This window comes from Helobdella robusta (genome assembly GCF_000326865.2).
Source record: "Helobdella robusta unplaced genomic scaffold HELROscaffold_17, whole genome shotgun sequence".
NCBI lineage: Eukaryota > Metazoa > Annelida > Clitellata > Rhynchobdellida > Glossiphoniidae > Helobdella > Helobdella robusta.
Genome location: NW_008703942.1, coordinates 2816011 through 2834730, shown reverse-complemented (window position 1 = coordinate 2834730; position 18720 = coordinate 2816011). Strand labels below are relative to the sequence as shown.

The window sequence follows — 18720 nt, the reverse complement described above, 5'->3', positions numbered from 1 at the left end:
AAAAAACTCTTCTACATTCTGTAAGATAATAATTGCTGGTTGCTTTAATGTTGCAATTATATTCAATATTATATAATTGCCCGTAAACGTAAAGTTTTCAGAAATCGAACAATTTGGTTTGCCCTCTTGATCATTCATTGTTTACCTGAAATATAATAACTTCGATTGACTAGAGAGGTAAAACAAAAAAAGAAAATATACACTAGCACATAAAAAACAACAAAGAATTGGTCAAATCATGATCACATGGGCAATGCACACACACACGTTGACGCTCAAACGAAAGCACATGTAGAATGACCAGTTTGTTCATTCACAAGTAGGCCATTCACTTCCACACCACAACATGCAGATTAGACAGGCAGGCAGGCAGGCACAACACCCATGTACACGTACACATGTGAAAACGCATATATGTATACTAAAACGTTATTAACCGGACAAACATTGAGCTCATTCAGGCTAGGTTAGCTATGTAGAAGTACAAATAAACAAAAGGGATGTTCGTTTCACATCAGCTCATACTGTGTGTCCACAAATACGTAGTGCTTATGCGCTTCTGAGGAATTAACGTGTATAATTTATGAGAAAAGATCTGTATGTAAATGATGCATCTATGTGTCAGTCTGTATACTTGTAGGTATGAAAAGATGCATGCTCTGCTGCTGCTGTGTGTGTTTAATATAATAGACTAGGTTACTACAGTACTATGTTTCATGTATGTTCACGCACGCACACACACTCACACACACACGTTTGAGCTTGCGATTACAAATTTGCTTCCAAAATGAGAACATTCGTTGGACTGTTTAACTTCATTCGTTCCGGCGTAGCAGAACAAAACCACTTATAATTATTAATGAGGTAGTATTTAATTAATAGGAAGACATTAGAATTTAACGTTGTGATTAATTATCATTTTTGTTACGGATATGTTTTGTATTCATGCATTAAGAGCCAGCAAATGTGCTGTGCATCCATCTGTTGATAATCATGTCAGGCCATGACGTGGCTCTGTTTATCTAGGTCAATGTGACATGGATTTGACACACTGATTGACTTAATAATTATGCAAGATGTTCATTTAGCACAGTTTTAATTATTCTCATTGAACGTTGATATTTGAGAAGTAGAGAGTTGTGTGTGGTTTAGTAGTGCTGTTGCAGTATTTTTGCGGTAATACTTTATTACACAAATATAAGCCGATTCATTGAAATAATTCGCTTTTTTTAATTTTTGAAAAAATATAGGCAGTCATATAAAGAGAATTTGTGTAAAATACATCCATACACGCATGAAGGTTATATCTTATATTTGTATGGATTATAATTCGCATGTAACATTAGCTCATTAGCATATTATAATTAGATGCAAATGTGTAGCGCTTGAAGCTCGAAGGCTGGAAAAACGCGTCTCACGTAAGCTATTTAAGGACAGCCAGTCGGCACTTTCATTCTTTCTCTGTCGTCGTCCTCTGTTTCAAGGTGGTTTCTTTTTTTTTAATCAAATTAAATCACATGTTCGTTTTGAACATTTACTGCAAGAATTAATATAACAATATACTTGTTTTAAAAATTTTGTTTTCAAATTATTTTTGACAGAATCTCGCGCCGATTTTCAGTTTAAACTTTGAAAAACAAAAATTCAGAGATGGCCAAATATGAACAAGTTCTTGTTTTGGAAGTAGCTTCCGCCAAAGACAAAAATGCTGACACAGAAGGAGGAAAGTACAGAAGAGACACACCTTGGCTGGTTGAGGCTTTCCGTCAAAAGGGAGTTAAATCCGAAGTTCTTTTCATCACCAAAAATGACACAGCAGAATCTCTTATCCAAAAACACCCCAAAACAGCATTCCTAGGCCGCGTGAATCCGATGGATTACGAAGAGATAAGTCTCGACGAATATTTGAAAGTATTGCACGGCTTGAAAAAAGCTGGCGTTTTACTTGGTCCAGATGCAGAGCATATGGATCGTTTAGGCAGCAAGATGATTTTGTATGAGTTGAAAGATACTTCTATGGGCGTCGATGGTGTTCTACTCCATCATTACGAATGCATGAAAAAGAATGATGGTGAAATTGATCGAATCATACCAGTTAACGGACCTCCAAGAGTTCTTAAAATGCTTCGTGGATCAACAGGCCTGGGTGTCTGGAAGTTGGAGAACACAGAAGGTGATAAAATTCTCTTTACTGATGCTTACACTCAAAACTCTGAAGTGATTGAAAGAAAAGATGTGAGTAATTAAAATATTTTCACTTCGTTTTCCAAATTCTAACGTATTTTTTCAAATATCTTGTTTTAATTTTTAAATTTGTTCCGTTCTTCATGTTCACTTAGGCCAAGAGTACTAAAAAATATGAAATATATGCTACTTTTCACTTTATAATCTATATAATATACATATAAAGCCTCAAGAAACACTGTTTAGTATTTTTATTTAGTAATCTAATACTCTAAATTGTGATTGTTTGCTGAAAATATATTGTTTAAAATACAGACTCAGTAAGTTATTAATTTAGTCAGGGCTTTGTATAAATAATGTTAAAATTTGAAATTTACTGTATAATAAATCGTTCTGATAAAGATTATATCACATTTTATAAACAAAATGGTAAATTAAAAATTGAAATAAATACTGATGGTTAAATCGTTAAATGTATTGCAAATTTGCAGGTTATTCCTAAGTTTTTAGCTGTTTGCCAAGAAGATGCAATCAGTATGCCCTTCTTGCCACTGATCAAAGATGGTGAGTTTCGATTCTTGATGTCACGTCATGCCCTCCTTGAAATAGTTCATAAGAAACCAGTTGACGCAAGTGCATTCACTGCTACTCTTCGTTCTGGAGCTGTCTACACAACATACGATCCAAAAGTGCACACGAAGATGGCTGATGCTGTCGTGCAATGGTCTCATGACATCAAGAATGTTCTGAAAATAGACGATGTTCCATATTGGTGGTCTGTTGACTGCATTGAGGAGGAAGTTAAGGAAATGAAGCCTACTGATATTCCCAGCTGCAATCCAGGCAGGAGACTGGTCCTCTCGGAAATTAACTGCAGTTGTTTGGGACTTGTAGCCGACACATCTGCAGAAGCAAAGGCCAAAGGAATGAAATTTGCTCAAATGATTGCTGATATTGTTTTGGCTTAAGTTAAGATCTATTAAATACTACCTGTGTTTATTTATTTTAAATTTAAAGTTACTGTGTATCACCTCATGTTCTTGCTACATATTTTGTTTCAGTCGTTACTCAAAGGGTAGGACATATTTAAGGGTGGAGTAAATTGCAATGTGCCAAATTTTACATTTTCTCACTTGTTAGAGATGCTTCAATTTAGTAATTCAAACCATTTTTTTCATTTATTGTATCAGTCGATATCTATTGATCTTTATTGTATTAGATTTTCAATGTTATAGATTACCTCTATAGAATATAAAAATTAACTCCCAAGCTAACGTTTTGTGTTTAATGTTTATGAATAAGAATAATTAACAAATTCATCGTTCGCTTGTCTTGTTCGGTTTGTCGCTTTGAGTTTGATCCATTTAGTTATTCGCCCAACGAACTTTGGTACTAACATGTTTGGTAATATTTGGTATGTAGGTGTTTATAGACCGACTGGGTGTTGTGTGTGTATGTTATATTTCGAACCTCGGCTACTTGCATGATGGAGTATGACCAGGGTCATTTTTTTATAATTCTGTCATGTTTAGAGTATATATGTATGTTATATACTATGTGTAGCCGTGTATCATGAATATGTATGTGACTGAGGTATGTGATTAATTTCTCGATAGTCCGCTAATAACTATTAATTGTTCAGTTCGTTGAATTAGTGTTTAGTATTTTTTTTAAGTTTATCAAGGTACGGGGTATAACTATAGCATTCTACATAAATTGCATGATAAATTGTTATTATTCCGTCACAATCTCCTTATTACAAGCTATAATAAAAAATTATATCAAGTGGCAAATAAATATTGGTTTCTGGTCAACGTGAAGTTGTTTGAAATGTTATGGTTCAATTCCTGAATAATAAATTAAAATTTGACAATCAGACTGACGGTTTAAACTCTTTTTGTAAATTGCATATTATATTTATTTTTATAATATAAAGTTTGTATATATTACATAATAAATAAAATATAAACTGCTTGTTTTAATTGAATGTGTACGGTAATCTAACAAGCGGGCCCAAATTTCAGACAGCCGTTTGTCTATTTTTAATCTTTGAAGGAGTTTTTGTTTACATCTGTTCAAAGTTCACTTTTCAATTTTTTTAAATGGTTTTTGATTAAGTTAAGTTTGAAATTGAATTTATTTTGTCATTTGCATAATTTGTAATTATTTCGTTTTGATATTTGTACAATTTTTTGAAATTCACGTCTGGTTGGAAATGTTCTTCTTTCTCGTTTAATTTGGTTTTCCTTGAGTTATGTCATGTCATTTCTGATTTCTCCATTCAATTCAGTTGTCATCATATGACCAGAATGAAAAAAAAATTAAATAGCCAATACTATAATATTATTATACAATGATGAATGGATAGATGAATGAATGAATGGATAGATAAATGAATGAATGAATTTTAGTTACAATCACAAATGATTATTATATTTTAGTTAGAAATGAAATTAAAAAAAAGTTTATTGTTTTTAATTTTAATATAAAAACAAAATAAAATATTCATTGGAATGACTCATGAATGAGTGGTGTTAAGGATATAATAATACATATCATAATTTTGATAACATTTAATAACAATTAAGTTATTAAGGTTAATTAGTTTAATTTATTATATAATGGTTAGTATTTAATTATTTGATTTTCAAGATATTAAAAGTTGTTATTTGACTGGTCAGCCAGAAGGAAAGGTTAATTAATTTAATTTATTATGTAATTATTAATATTTAATTATTCAATTTTCACGATATTATAAGTTGTTATTTGACTGGCCAGTCAGAAGGAATGGGATCTAGTGATGCAGAAATGAAATCATTCCCATTCATTGGGGAGAAAACTTTTACCCAGGAATGTTCCATCAATGAGTTGAGGTCCATGGCCAATTCCTGGACATTAGCTGGAGATGCCAAGGTTTGTTTGCTCATCATTTGTGTGTACGTTTGCTTGTTCATGTGTTTGTATGTGTGTGTGCATGCGCGTTCAGTTCATACAAATTTGTGCATATGATATCTCTATAGAGTAAATAAATTTTAAAAACAATTTTTTAAAATTTATGACCAGCTTCTAGGCTACCTGCACCACCTATCGAACAAAATGACCCGCAGAATGGAGAATGTGCATGAACAGCTCGTCGATCTGCAGTATCGGACCAAAGTATTATACCATCTGCTATGTTTATTTTTCTTTAATCTAATAACACCTGCTATGTTTATCTATAGTTTGTATTATTTTTTTTTCTTCATATTTTATTTTTTCAAATTAATTTTAGACGACAGGTGTTAGGTTAAACAATACATTCAACCAGTTCAACACTCTTGCCAACACACAATTCGTTGAAAACGTACGTCTTGTATCCTAATAATCAATTGACATCTTTATTAAATGTTGAACTTCTTTTTTTAAATTTTAAATATTTGAATGTACAGAACTATTAAATCGTGCATGTGACCACCATAGCATACAAATCTCACATAAAAAAATTTGCATGTAAAACGTTGCAGAGAGTGTACGACGAGGACCTGCCATGCAGCATCCAGACATCCAGAGTCTCTGAACTGAAAGTTAAACACTGTTTTTCATTTTTGAATAAGTTTAATTACGAGCTGTTTTTAAACATGGAAAATTTTCATATTTTCAAGATTACATGATTTCCCTTAAAATGGCTTGAAGTAAATGATGTTAATTAACTATTTGAAAAGTTTTTTCAACCAATAAAAAAATGACACAAAAAACTAATGAATGAATGTTTGTTGTTATGAATGAATGAATGAATGTTAAATGAATGAACATGAATGACACAAAAACTAATGAATGAATGTTTAATGTTTCTTTGCTGCCTATTTTTGTTTCATTTTCGTCGTGATTGTCGTCTCCTCAACTTCCATGGTATTATTATTTCCGCCATTTATTCATTCACAGCCAGTATTAACGAAAGAGGAGCAGGAAGCAGAGTTCTTACCAAAGATAATAAATGCAGTTTCCATGGGGATCAAATTGCTGGATGGGTTTGATGGTTCAGCTGCTGATGGCGCGCCGACGACGGGTGGAAATAACGCAAAGGTTGGCGCTGTTTGCATGAATGAAATGAAAAATGAAATGGAAGAAAGATGAAATGGAAGTTGGATGGGTGCCGTGCTGATGTCGAAGTTTAAAATGATTGAAATAAAATAATTGTGCAAGGTTTAGTTAATATAATTAAGTAACAAATAGCCGACTTAATAAAACGCCTCCAATGAATCTTTCTTGCCACGCAACACAGGCAGACGACAGCAGCCGACCACTACCGCCACTGATTGGGTCACATGACTTCTTCCATCAGCCACATCACCATCGTCGTCACTTGCAGCAGCAACAGCAGCTACAACAAACCACACAAAATGGTTTATCAAACGTTGGAGCTGTTAGCAATGATAAAGATGATGATGGTGATGATGATAATCGTAACGATGAGGATGGTGACGATGAAGAAGAGGACGACGATGAGCTCTGTTAGTAACTTGTTATATTGCATCATATTTTTTGAATGTTGGTTAGTTGGCTGGTTGGTTTTGGTGATTAAATTCGGGAAAGTGATTAATAATTATAAGAACATAGAACTTAATTGCACGCCTGTGTGTGTATGTGTATGAGTGTTCGTGTGTATGTGTGTGCGTGTTCTTGTGTGTGTAATACGTTTTAAATGACTGATAATGGCAAGGATGATGTGCTAGTTAATCACTTCTCAAAATTATAAAATTTCAGCGCTCTTTTCTAGATTATTTCACTTTTTCCAATTTCTCAAAAATAATTTAATGTTACAATTTTAACGATGAATCATATAATATCATACACATTTATACATTCATATACATATATGTATACGTGTGTTTATATTATGCATGCATGTACGTGAGTGTGTATGTATGTGAATGTGTATATGTGTGTGTGTGTCTGTTTGTATGTATGTGTATGTATGTATGCGTGTGTGTGTGTGTATGTGTGTCTGTCTGTATGTATGTGTATATATGTGTGTGTTTGTGTATGTTTGTAATTATAGGATGTAATTTTGTGTTGCTAATGATTCCAAATTTTTATTAAATAATGCCTAGCAAGAGCTCCCAGATAGTTTTTTTTTCAATTTAAAAATTGTGAAAGTCTGTGAAAAAGTTAAGTTACTTTGTGGAGTGCTCTATCAATTTTAATTATATTTTATCAAATATTTGATAGCTCTTGTTACACGCTATCTAGCTAGTTGGTCCTATTTGTTTGTCTTTTAAGTTATTGTGTTTGTTGTAATTACTGTCATATTTTGGAGAAACTTTCTTTCCAATATTGATTGATTGATCTGGCGATTGATTGATAAATAGATTGATAGATTGATTAGATGGGTTGATGGAAAGATTGGATAAATTGATTGATCGATCAATTGATTGATTGATCGATCATCGATTGATTGATTGATTAATCGATCATCGATTGATTGATCAATAGATTGGCTTGATTGATCGATTGATTTAGATTGTTTTATTGATTGATTGGTTGATATAACTTTCAATAAAGCCACATATATAGTTATTCTCACGTGTAATAATTATGTACCATTTTAAACGGTATTCCTATCATCAATCAGTTAAAGCAGCGACCAGCAGTCGACACAAAAAATCTAAAAAAGAGTTAACTGCAGACGTACCAGTAGCAGCAGTCGAAGCGACAGAACACTCAGACATGTATCCAGTAACTAAGAATGATGCTAGGCTGATTTTGAAGGTAGGTTCATTTATCATTTGCTGTCAATGTATCGTTAATTGTTAATTACTTTTAATTAAGCTATTAATTATTATCAATTAATTAATTATATTTTAGTAATTTTAATATATTAATATTTATTCATTTATTTATTATTGTAATGATGTCTATAATGATTTCAATCTATAATCCATTCTCTCATTCATTCGTTCGTTTGTTCGTTCATTCGTTCATTCATTCGTTCGTTCTTTCATTCATTCATTCATTCATTCATTCATTCATTCATTCATTCATTCATTCATTCATTCATTCATTCATTCATTCATTCACTCACTCACTCACTCATTCATTCATTACATTTTGCAGAACGCCATTGATAAAAAACTAAAATCAAAAATTGTGAATCAAAAGAATGATGGTTAGATGTCCATTTTGAATGTAATATTCAATTTAATACACAATATACAGAACTGTATATTGTTGTTTGTGTGTTTGTATGTTTGTATATTTGGTATATTTGTATGTTTGTGTATTGTTTGTACATTTGTTTATTTGTATGTTTGTGTATTGTTTGTGTATTATTTGTAATTTGTTTATTTGTATGTTTGTGTATTGTTTGTAATTTGTTTATTTGTATGTTTGTAGAGTGTTTGCTTGATTGATTGTATATTTATATTCAGTCGTATAATTTTTTCAATATAGATGCTTTATATTTCAAATCAAATTTAAATCATTTATCGAATGAATGAACTATGTTTCAGTGGTCTCAACGAAGAAAGACCTATTTGGCGGTGATGATAATGATGTGGTTGGAGGCGATGATGATGATGATAATAGTAGTGACGTCAGTTACGACGACATGTTTAAGCCGCCAACAAAACGCCAGTCGTCGTCGTCGTCGTCGACGCTCATGCAGAAAGGAAAGAACATTGCGAGAAAGAATAAAAACGTTTTTGAAGTATGAAGTGGTGATGGTGATGATGATGGTGATGATGATGGTGATGATGATGACGGTGGTGATGATGACGGTGATGATGATGATGGTGGTGATGGTGATGGTGGTGATGATGGTGGTGATGGTGGTGATGATGATGATGATGGTGGTGATGATGATGATGGTGGTGGTGATGATGACGGTGGTGAGGATGATGGCGATGATGATAGCAGTGATGATAATGATATTATGGTTGTGATAATGATGACAAGGTTTTTTATTTCTTATTGGTCCTGGCTTGTTGGGATTGTTTGATGATGATGAGTATGATGATGATGATTAGACGGATGGTTGTAGCTCATATGTTATATTAATAGAATTAAGAATGATGATGGTGATGATATCATGCATTGATATAACATGATATCATGTGTTGGTATGGCATGATATCATGTGTTGATATGACAAGATATCATGTGTTGGTATGACATGATATAATGCATTGATATAACGTGATATCATGTGTTGATATAACATATATTGATATGACATGATATAATGTTTGATATAACATGTTATGGTATATGATACAACGAAGCCATAAATGAAAACGGTTGATTAATTGAAATTCATCAGAATGATAACCTTAGCGAGTCAACATCGTCTGCTTCGTCCATTTCAAATGTTGGGAATAAGGATTCCTGTGAGTGATGATGGTGATGATGGTGATTATGATGAGGATGATGGTGGTGATTATGATGGTGATGGTGGTGATTATGATGGTGATGATGATAGATATATTAATAAAAATAATAATTTCAGTGATGCTAGCTATATATTTCGGCCTATGTATGTCAGATCATGTGACCTTGATTTTTCTTTCTTCTGTTGATCATCAATCCACCAATCATTTCAGTATACTCAAAGCAGTTAGCCAACCAATCATCTTCCTTCTCCTCTTTTGTAGTTCAGAAATTCAAAAGTATTTTTGACGAATCGGAAGGAGACGGGGATGAAGATGACTTCATGTCGAAGATAACTGACATTATCAACAAGCCAAAAGCAGATAAGACTCTTTCCACTAAGACCACAACTAACAAAGGAACCAACGATGATGCTGACGACGACGACGATGGTGAAGGTAGACATTTTTGATTTATCTGATATCTGATGAGTTAAGATGATAAAAGTGATTGTTCAATGGATTTCACTTGTGATGATGTGAGTAGACGTTCGATGATGTATGATGATTGTAGCAGAAAACGTGGAAGCAAAAATAAGAGTTTGTCGACAGTAGGTTTATGTGATACTAACTTCCATTGATTACTAGGACTCTAATTTGGTAGATGATACTCCACAAAGTTTGCCTCCACGTTCAACGTTCTTCAATGCTGAGTAATTTTGATTGAATTTGTATTTTATGTCAATCAAAATTGCTCTAGCTTGATGTCTTTTAGATGTTATCTTAGTGTTGAAGTGTTTATGATCTAATGGCGATGTGTGTAACTATATACTGAAAAGTATACTATGTCCGAAACACGTAGCTATGCTTTAAAAATTTATCTTTTGCTGAACGCTTTTGTCCTTCGAAATTTAACAGAAACCAAGTAAGCACTAACTGGCCTGGCTTCTTGCAATGACTGTAGTTGATCAGTCGACAGACTCCCTTCATATAAAATATCGCTCTATTGAAGGCGTAAAGTATTTAAACAACAATTATTTATTCTCAAAAATGTTTTTGTAAATCAAATGACGTCATTTTCGTATAGTTTCTGGAAGCGTTTTTAAACTTCTGTACATTTATTTAATTTATTTGTAGGAAGATGAAATTGTTTCAATGTGCGACAATTTTGTTGATGCCTGTCTTAAAAATGTTCACAATCTGAAACTTAAATGTTTCTGTATCTTTCAACAATAAGTTAATGAGGTGGAACATTGCGCATAATAAAATATCAGCTATTCAAACTTTCTCCGATTCCTCTTTTGTTTACTTTCATCCTCTACTTTGTTTACCTTCATCTTCGAAACACTTCATAACAAAATTTATTTCAAAATAAAACGAACAAGCAGTGACAAAGGAAATATAAAAAAATACATAAAACGGAAGAGATAAGAACCACATGAGAAGATAATTAAATCAATCGACGTCTTTTCAAATTAAACCATTGGAATAATTAAGATAATGAACTGGTGGACTGTTTGCATTTTAAGGTATATTTATACACATAGCATAGACACAAATGTCAGTAAATTAAAAAATAACCCATTTTCCAAAAGACTTCTAAAAGATAATCGTGTAATTGAAATATCTGAAGTTCAAACTACTGAAATGTTGTCATCGTAATAAATAGAGAAATGAATGGATGAATGAATATGTGAATGAATGAATGAATGAGTGAATGAATGAATGAGTGAATGAATGAATGAGTGAATGAATAATTGAATGAATCCATTTAAATTTTTACTAACTTGAATTGTACGTCATCACATGAATTATTTAGTTATGAAGTTGAAAGATAATGGTTGATGTCACTTTTGATGATGATGATGACAGTTATGATGAGGATGATATGATGATGCCTCGGTTGCGAGTAATAACGATGACGGTTAAAATGATATTGAAAAATTTATATTCTCGCAAACTTAGATAAGTTGTTCGCAAACATGGATGTGAAGAAGGATGACAAACCATCTAAAAAGGTTCTCCATATGTCCTCGTTATCATCATCTAGCACTCATCCATTCATTCATTCATTCAAGCATCAATCTATCCATCTATCAATCTATCTATATATCAATTCATCAATATATCCATCTATCAATTCATCCATCCATTATCCATCTATCACAGGTTCCGCCAGGAGGTGTGTCCCTTTTTGGATCGAATCCTGCATTGATGAATTCATCTCTGAGGAAGAACAAACTTGTTAATAGGGTCAGTTTCAATAGGCGGATGGATAGAGGATTGAGAAGATGAATTGATGAACGGATGAATGAGTGAATGAATGAATATATAAATGGATGAATGGATGGGTGTGTAGATATATGAATGTAATCTTCATCTAAATAAAATACAAATAATGTAAGTTAGTTTTTATTTTTATGCAGCTTGATGACAATTCGGACGTTGGTGAAACTCAGGGAACACAACTTCATCCAGAAAATAAACAACAACAACAAGCTAAGCCAGAGCAGCAACAAGCTAAGCTGCAACAGCCCCAACAACACCAAACATCTAAACAACAACAACAGCAGCATCAGCAGTCAAAGTATAAGAAACCAACCAGCCTATTTGACAACAACACAAGCGAAGATGATGATGACCTGTTCAAACCTGTTGGTTTCAAAGCTCCAAACAAGACTCAACAATCCCTTGCCACAAAATCGTCTCAACCTCAGGCTGTAGCTCCTGTGGCTGCTGTTAACAAGGATGATGATGAGGATGATGAGAGTGAAGATGACCTGTTTACAAGTCTGTCAAAAAATAAGGTTAAAATCATCGTGTTCATCTCATTATTTAAATTTTCCATCGAACTTTTTTAAATTTAATTATTGACAGGATAAAAAAGTTGCTGCCAACAATCAACCAACAAGTCAAGTTACCGCCAAACAATATATCAATCAAAGCACTAAAGCTCCGCACATCGAACAACAACAATTTGAACATGGAAAAATAGTTATAGCAAAGTGCGTTTTGTTCTTTCTGTTCGTTGCCTTTTGATCGAATCACTTGATACTTCATTTCGTCATCATTACAGGTGTAGTCGTCGTCGTCATCATCGTCGTCGTTATCGTTATTAAATCTTAATTTGCAAATTCACTAACTTGAAATCACTAATTTATTTATTTATATACATATATATATGCCTTACCATGCCGAAACTTCATCTTCCACAGCAAATCCTCTAAGAAAGTTGTCAGTTTGTTTGATGACGACGACGACTACGACGATGGCGATCTGTTTGGCGCCACGAAGAAGGAGATTAAGAAAGAGGGGAGTGGTGATCGAGATGGTGGTACTGATGTGGTGAGCAGCAACGTCGTAAGTGCCTCTTTTTTGCCTAGTTTTTGTTGTTGTTTGTGTTTTGTTGCTGTGGTTATTTTGTTTGTTGTTTGTTTGTTTGTGTGTCGTTGTTTGTTTGTTTGTTGTTTATTGCAGATGCTTCTACTAGTTATAGCAACTTTGTTGTTTCAACTCTTGAATATTAATTTTATTTTAGTTTGTTTATGTACACTTTTCTACATTAATTTACAGTTTATTTATTTATTTTTATCTATTTGTTTTAAGAATTGCAACTCAAGATTTGTTATTCCTATTTCCCGCTCTTACGTTCACTTGAATACTTTTCACCGCGACAGAAACCTGCGAAGGCCACGAAATCAAAACTGTTCGATGACGCTGATGAGGATGAAAGTGATGATTTGTTCAGCTCATTGAAAAAATCAAACAAAACAGAATCAAAAGATGTCGTTGTCGTTCAGCAACAAATTCCTAATCTACAACCACAACAATCACAACAACCAAAGCAACCACAACAACTACAGCAACAACAACAAACTCAACCATCTCAACAAATCCCAGATAAAGACACCAAAACGAACAACTTAACAGACACAAAATTGGCAACATCGTCAAAACATCAACCAGCACCACCACCAACATTAATCACATCAACTACCGTATCTACTGGACAACCAACAACAACAACAGCAACAACAACTCTGGCAATATCCAAACTTAAAATGCTGTTCAGCAGTAGTGATGATGATGAGGATTTATTTTCAAGTTTATCCAACAAAACAAAACAACAACAACAACAACCACCACAACAACAAACGCCACAACCACCACAGCAGCAAACGCCACAACCACCACAGCAGCAACAGCAACCCCAACAACAACATTCACCACCACAACATCACACTAATCCATCCTTAAAGGAAAATGATTCACCATCTGACTTTCTGGCATCAAACAAATCAAGCAAAGGCCTCAACCAATCAGATGAAACCAAAGTACAAACAAACCAATCAAATGATTCAAATAAATCGAAACCGAAACCCATTTTTTCTTCGTCATCTGAAACTGAAGATGGTGGATCGATGAAACAGCAGCAGCAGCATCAACAATCACCAACTAATGATGATTCAGTTAGCAAAAAAAGCGGCAACATTAAAAACCTGCAGGTGAGCATGTTCATTCATCGTTCGTAAAAAATATAAGCTGACATTTCGTGAATATATGTTATATTTACAATTCAATAATATGTTATAAAATAATAATTTTGCAACAAACAATGTTTAAACAAGTGTATGATTGTATGCAGAACATTCTGAACATCAACCCCCTAACGTTCGGAGCCCAGTCAGCAAAGCCCATCTTCAAAAACAAACCTGCAGTCTCCGCCAAAAACCCCGCCAAGAAGGACGGCGATCATTTGTTATCATCTTCTTCATCATCATCTTCAGATGTTGACCTCTGCGCAACAGCAGCAACAGCAGCAGCAGCAGTTGTTACGGAAATTAAGGTGAAAGATGTTGCTAAAGATTTGATAGACGATCGTATGAATAGTCACACAAGCAAACAGGCTTTGGATGGCTCAACATTTCAAACAACGACATCTACTACAACAACGACATCAACAACTACAACAACGACAGCTACAACAACAACCAATGGTGAACATGAAAATGAAGATAGACAGAAGGAAACAATGGATCTGATAAAAGACAGAAGTGCTCCGTTCTTGCAGTGTGTTTCTAAGGTTTGAAAACATTTTTGGTAACAACCAATTTGCTCTGATTTTAAATTCGTTTTTACGATGTTAATTATAAAGCATTTTAAAATTTTAGTCTTCGTTGATAATGTTGATGAAACGATTGAAATTTTATTTCCACCCTCTTACAAGACCAGACCAAAAATTCGCAAGGCACGCAGGCCGAGAACAATACGAGCATGTGCTGCTGACAGTGAAAGCGATTTTGATGGTTGTGATTGGATAAGTAAAAAGTCACGTGATCACTCGCATAGCCAATCAAATCCGGCTGAAAACAAAAGTGTTCTTAGTAATCATGATAGCTTTAGCAACTTAAAAACGGCAGCATCCACAGCAACTACATCAGCTTCAACAACTGCTACCACCACTCAAAAAAATATTTCTTCTAAGGTTCCTACATCTATTACTACTGCTGTTACTTCAATTGCTTCCAACACTATTTCTGATGGTCAAGCCATTTCAATAACGAACCCTTTGAATTCTAAGCAAAATATTCAATCCCAGCAACAACCTCAACACCATCGGCAACAGCAGCTACAACAACAACAACCGCAGCAGCAACAACCGCAACAGCAACAACCGCCACCTCAACACTCTCAACAACAGCAGCAGCAACAACAACAGCAGCAACAACAGCAACAGCTGCAGCAACAACCGCATAAAAATCAGCAGCAAAGACCGATAGATAAGGAATCTCCTCTCTTCACCCCACCGAAGTTTGATGATGAAGCTGACGATGACGACGACGATGATTTGTTTGGCACGATAAAATACATTAAACCCTCTATTGCGTTGAAGACATCCGATGTTAACAACTTCTTCGGGAAGGATGATGACGACGATGATGATGACTTAAATATATTCTCAAATGCATACGCCAACAAAAATTTAACACTATCTGCTGCTGCTGCTACCTCTGCTGCTACCTCTGCTGCTACTTCTGCTGCTACTTCTACCAGCGGTTCTGTTGCTGCTTCTTTTGCATCTGCGGCTGAGGAAAAGAAGAGTGGCAACTTTTTCAGTCGACAAAACGTGGACGACGACGATGTTGACGTTTATTCGAACAACTACATGTCTGCAGTGCTGCCAAAACTAAAGACAATGCTAGCCACAGCAGCTTCCCTGACAACCACAACGACCACAACGACTCAATCCAAAACAGACAATTTTGGACAGAATGAAAGTTCTGATGACGATCTATTTGCCACTACTACATCTACCACCAAAACAGCCATTGTTACCGCAACGACGGCTAAGACTACTACTACTACTACTACTGCAGCTGGTGCTGCTGCTGAATCCAGTACAACTACAAACATTACTAACGCTACAACTATTCATAGTAATATTTCCAATGCTAATATTCCTACCATCAATTCTGCTTCTACTACTTCTACAATTACTGCAGCTTCTGCTGCTACTACCGCAACCACCGACAATCCTACACGAAATGCTAAAGTAAATCTTAAAACCATTAGTGAACTAATAAATAGTGATGACGACGACGATGATATTTTTAAAGAAGCAAGAGTTTTTAAAGGTATAGCATGGTATTATTATAATAAATTACTCTGTAATTATTTTTATGTTTTATAATAAATTTCAAAAGTACATCGCTTGGACTAGTTAAGAGTTTTTTTTAGTTGTAGTAACACTTAAATGCTAGTAACAGAAGTAGTACTTACTTGCAGTAATGATGGTCTTTTGTTTAATATCGTTATGGCTCTTAATTCCATTAATTAATTGATCCGTTCTTAATTGATTGTTGAGTGAGAATCTATTTAAAAATGTAATTATATGTCTATAAATAAAGCGCGCTTGATTTTTACATTATTTATTAACATTTAATAATTGTCTTTTATCTTTGTTTCATCATCGTCATTGCCACATCATAACCATTGTCATCATCTTTTCCGTCGTCGAAATCATTATCGTTATCAACATCTCCTTCATCATTTGGGTCATTTTCATCACAATGTTTATCATTCTCACCACCCATCATCAACGTCATCATCATCATTGATTTCATCATCGTCACTATAATTATTTTAATATTATTACCATGTAATGCCAACCACCCTACATAATGCAGACAAAGTGGCTACTGCAAATGATGTCAGCGGAAACAGCAGCAGCAGCCACAAGATAAACAACGTCACCACCAACAACATTAATAACGAAATCGATAAAAATGACAGTCTGTTTTTTAGCATTCCAAAACAACAACAAAAACCACGACAACTACCACCACAACAACAACAACCAAAGAAATTTGTAGCCACAAGTAAAGCAAGGAAGAACACAACTAATCTGTTTAATTTCGGTAATTACATGTTATTTCATTGAAGTACTATTAATACTACTGTTACTAATTAGGGATGCACCGGATTCAGGTTTTTCAAATCCGGCCGGGGCCGGACTTGGCCGGATTTGAAATTCAAAAACCGGCCGGGGTCGGAGCCGGGGCCGGATTTTAGTTACCATTTTACATACGTTAGAAAAAATACTCACATTTACGGTTATCTACATGTTGAACATCAAAAAATAACACCAAGTAAATAGTTATTTAATTCAAATATATGAATAAGTTGTGTGATACGCCAAATTCTGTACACAAAGATCAGCTTATAATTTATGCATATTTGCATAACCTAAGTTAAAGCACAAAGAAAATTGTCCAGCTCACCGCACAATTAGTGATGTTGTAATTATGTGTCATGTATACCTAGCCTAACCTTTAACATACCATGTTCTTAAATTATGTGCTTATGTATCTCTCTCTCTCTCTCTCTCTCTCTCTCTATATATATATATATATATAGATATATATCTTTATTTATATATATATATATATATATATATATATATTATGTAGCTATATGATCCGTCATGTGCAATTATCAATATATAGTATATACACGTGCACAAGTTCTTTTACACAAAGATCAGCTTATAATTTATGCATAACCCATGTTATAGAATAAAAAAATTGTCCAGATCACCTCACAATTAGTGATGTTGTTATTATGTGTCATGTATGCCTTTAGCTTAGCCTTTAACTTATTGACATAAAATTAATTGAATTCAATAAAAATTTTTTTTTCTGTTTATAACATTTTTAAAAGTTGATAGACGCTTAAATCCGGCCCTAAATCCGGCCACCAAATCCGGCCCTAAATCCGGCCACCAAATCCGGCCCTAAATCCGGCCACCAAATCCGGCCCTAAATCCGGCCACCAAATCCGGCCCTAAATCCGGCCACCAAATCCGGCCCTAAATCCGGCCACCAAATCCGGCCGGGGCCGGATTCGACCGGATTTGAAAAAAAAGCCGGATTTTGGCCGGGGCCGGAGCCGGGGCCGAACTTCGGTGCATCCCTATTACTAATACTACTATTACTATTGCTGCTGCTGTTGTGTTACTGCTGCTGCTACTACTACTACTACTACTACTACTACTACTACTACTACTACTACTACTACTACTACTACTACTACTGCTACTACTACTATTACAACTGCTAATTCTGCTACTACTACTACTACTACTACTACTACTACTACTACTACTGCTACTACTTCAACTATTACTACTACTACCACTACTACTGCTACTACTTCAACTATTACTACTACTACCACTACTATTACTGCTATTGCTACTACTACTACTAGTACTACTGTTGATAATGGTAATAGTAATCATAACTGTGATAACGTTTGAAAGCGATGAAAGAGTTAGTGATAGTGTTTATGGCGATAAAGAAATGTGAACGTATCATCAAAACATCATCGTCGTCATCGTCATCATCGTCGTCATCATCATTTCTTCTTCGTCACCACTTCCAATCGTAAATAAGATTGATGCTTTCATTTTTTTGCAAAATCTTTTCATCTTTTTTTACTTTTATTAATAATTTTTATCTTTGTTTTTATCCTTTTTTTTCTTTGGCTTTACCTTTTTCATAATCTTTTTTTGTATTTTTTAGTCTTTTTTTCCGTGATCACGTGTTTATTTTTCCTTTCATATTTTTGCACAAGCGATGAATTTCAAATGCCGATAGTATTAAATATTAATCAAGTCTACGCGCATGCATAT

The 18720-nt window shown here is 34.2% G+C and overlaps 2 protein-coding genes across 2 annotated transcripts; both read left to right on the top strand.

Annotated features, from left to right (window-relative positions):
- Positions 1 to 1650: 1650 nt before the first annotated feature.
- HELRODRAFT_170293 (hypothetical protein) lies at positions 1651 to 3152 on the top strand (the record flags this gene model as incomplete). The annotated part of the gene is made up of 2 exons (XM_009016108.1): positions 1651 to 2235; positions 2676 to 3152. The coding sequence occupies 2 exons, from the start codon at positions 1651 to 1653 to the stop codon at positions 3150 to 3152; spliced, it is 1062 nt and encodes a 353-aa protein (XP_009014356.1).
- A 1819-nt stretch (positions 3153 to 4971) lies between these two features.
- Positions 4972 to 17099, top strand: HELRODRAFT_191028 (hypothetical protein; the record flags this gene model as incomplete). The annotated part of the gene is made up of 20 exons (XM_009016107.1): positions 4972 to 5097; positions 5248 to 5340; positions 5456 to 5527; positions 5688 to 5747; positions 6106 to 6246; positions 6533 to 6674; positions 7796 to 7932; positions 8278 to 8329; positions 9813 to 9986; positions 11493 to 11545; positions 11697 to 11780; positions 11954 to 12334; positions 12405 to 12532; positions 12743 to 12887; positions 13205 to 13525; positions 13787 to 14032; positions 14173 to 14610; positions 14755 to 16162; positions 16715 to 16819; positions 16999 to 17099. The coding sequence occupies 20 exons, from the start codon at positions 4972 to 4974 to the stop codon at positions 17097 to 17099; spliced, it is 4407 nt and encodes a 1468-aa protein (XP_009014355.1).
- Positions 17100 to 18720: the final 1621 nt, after the last annotated feature.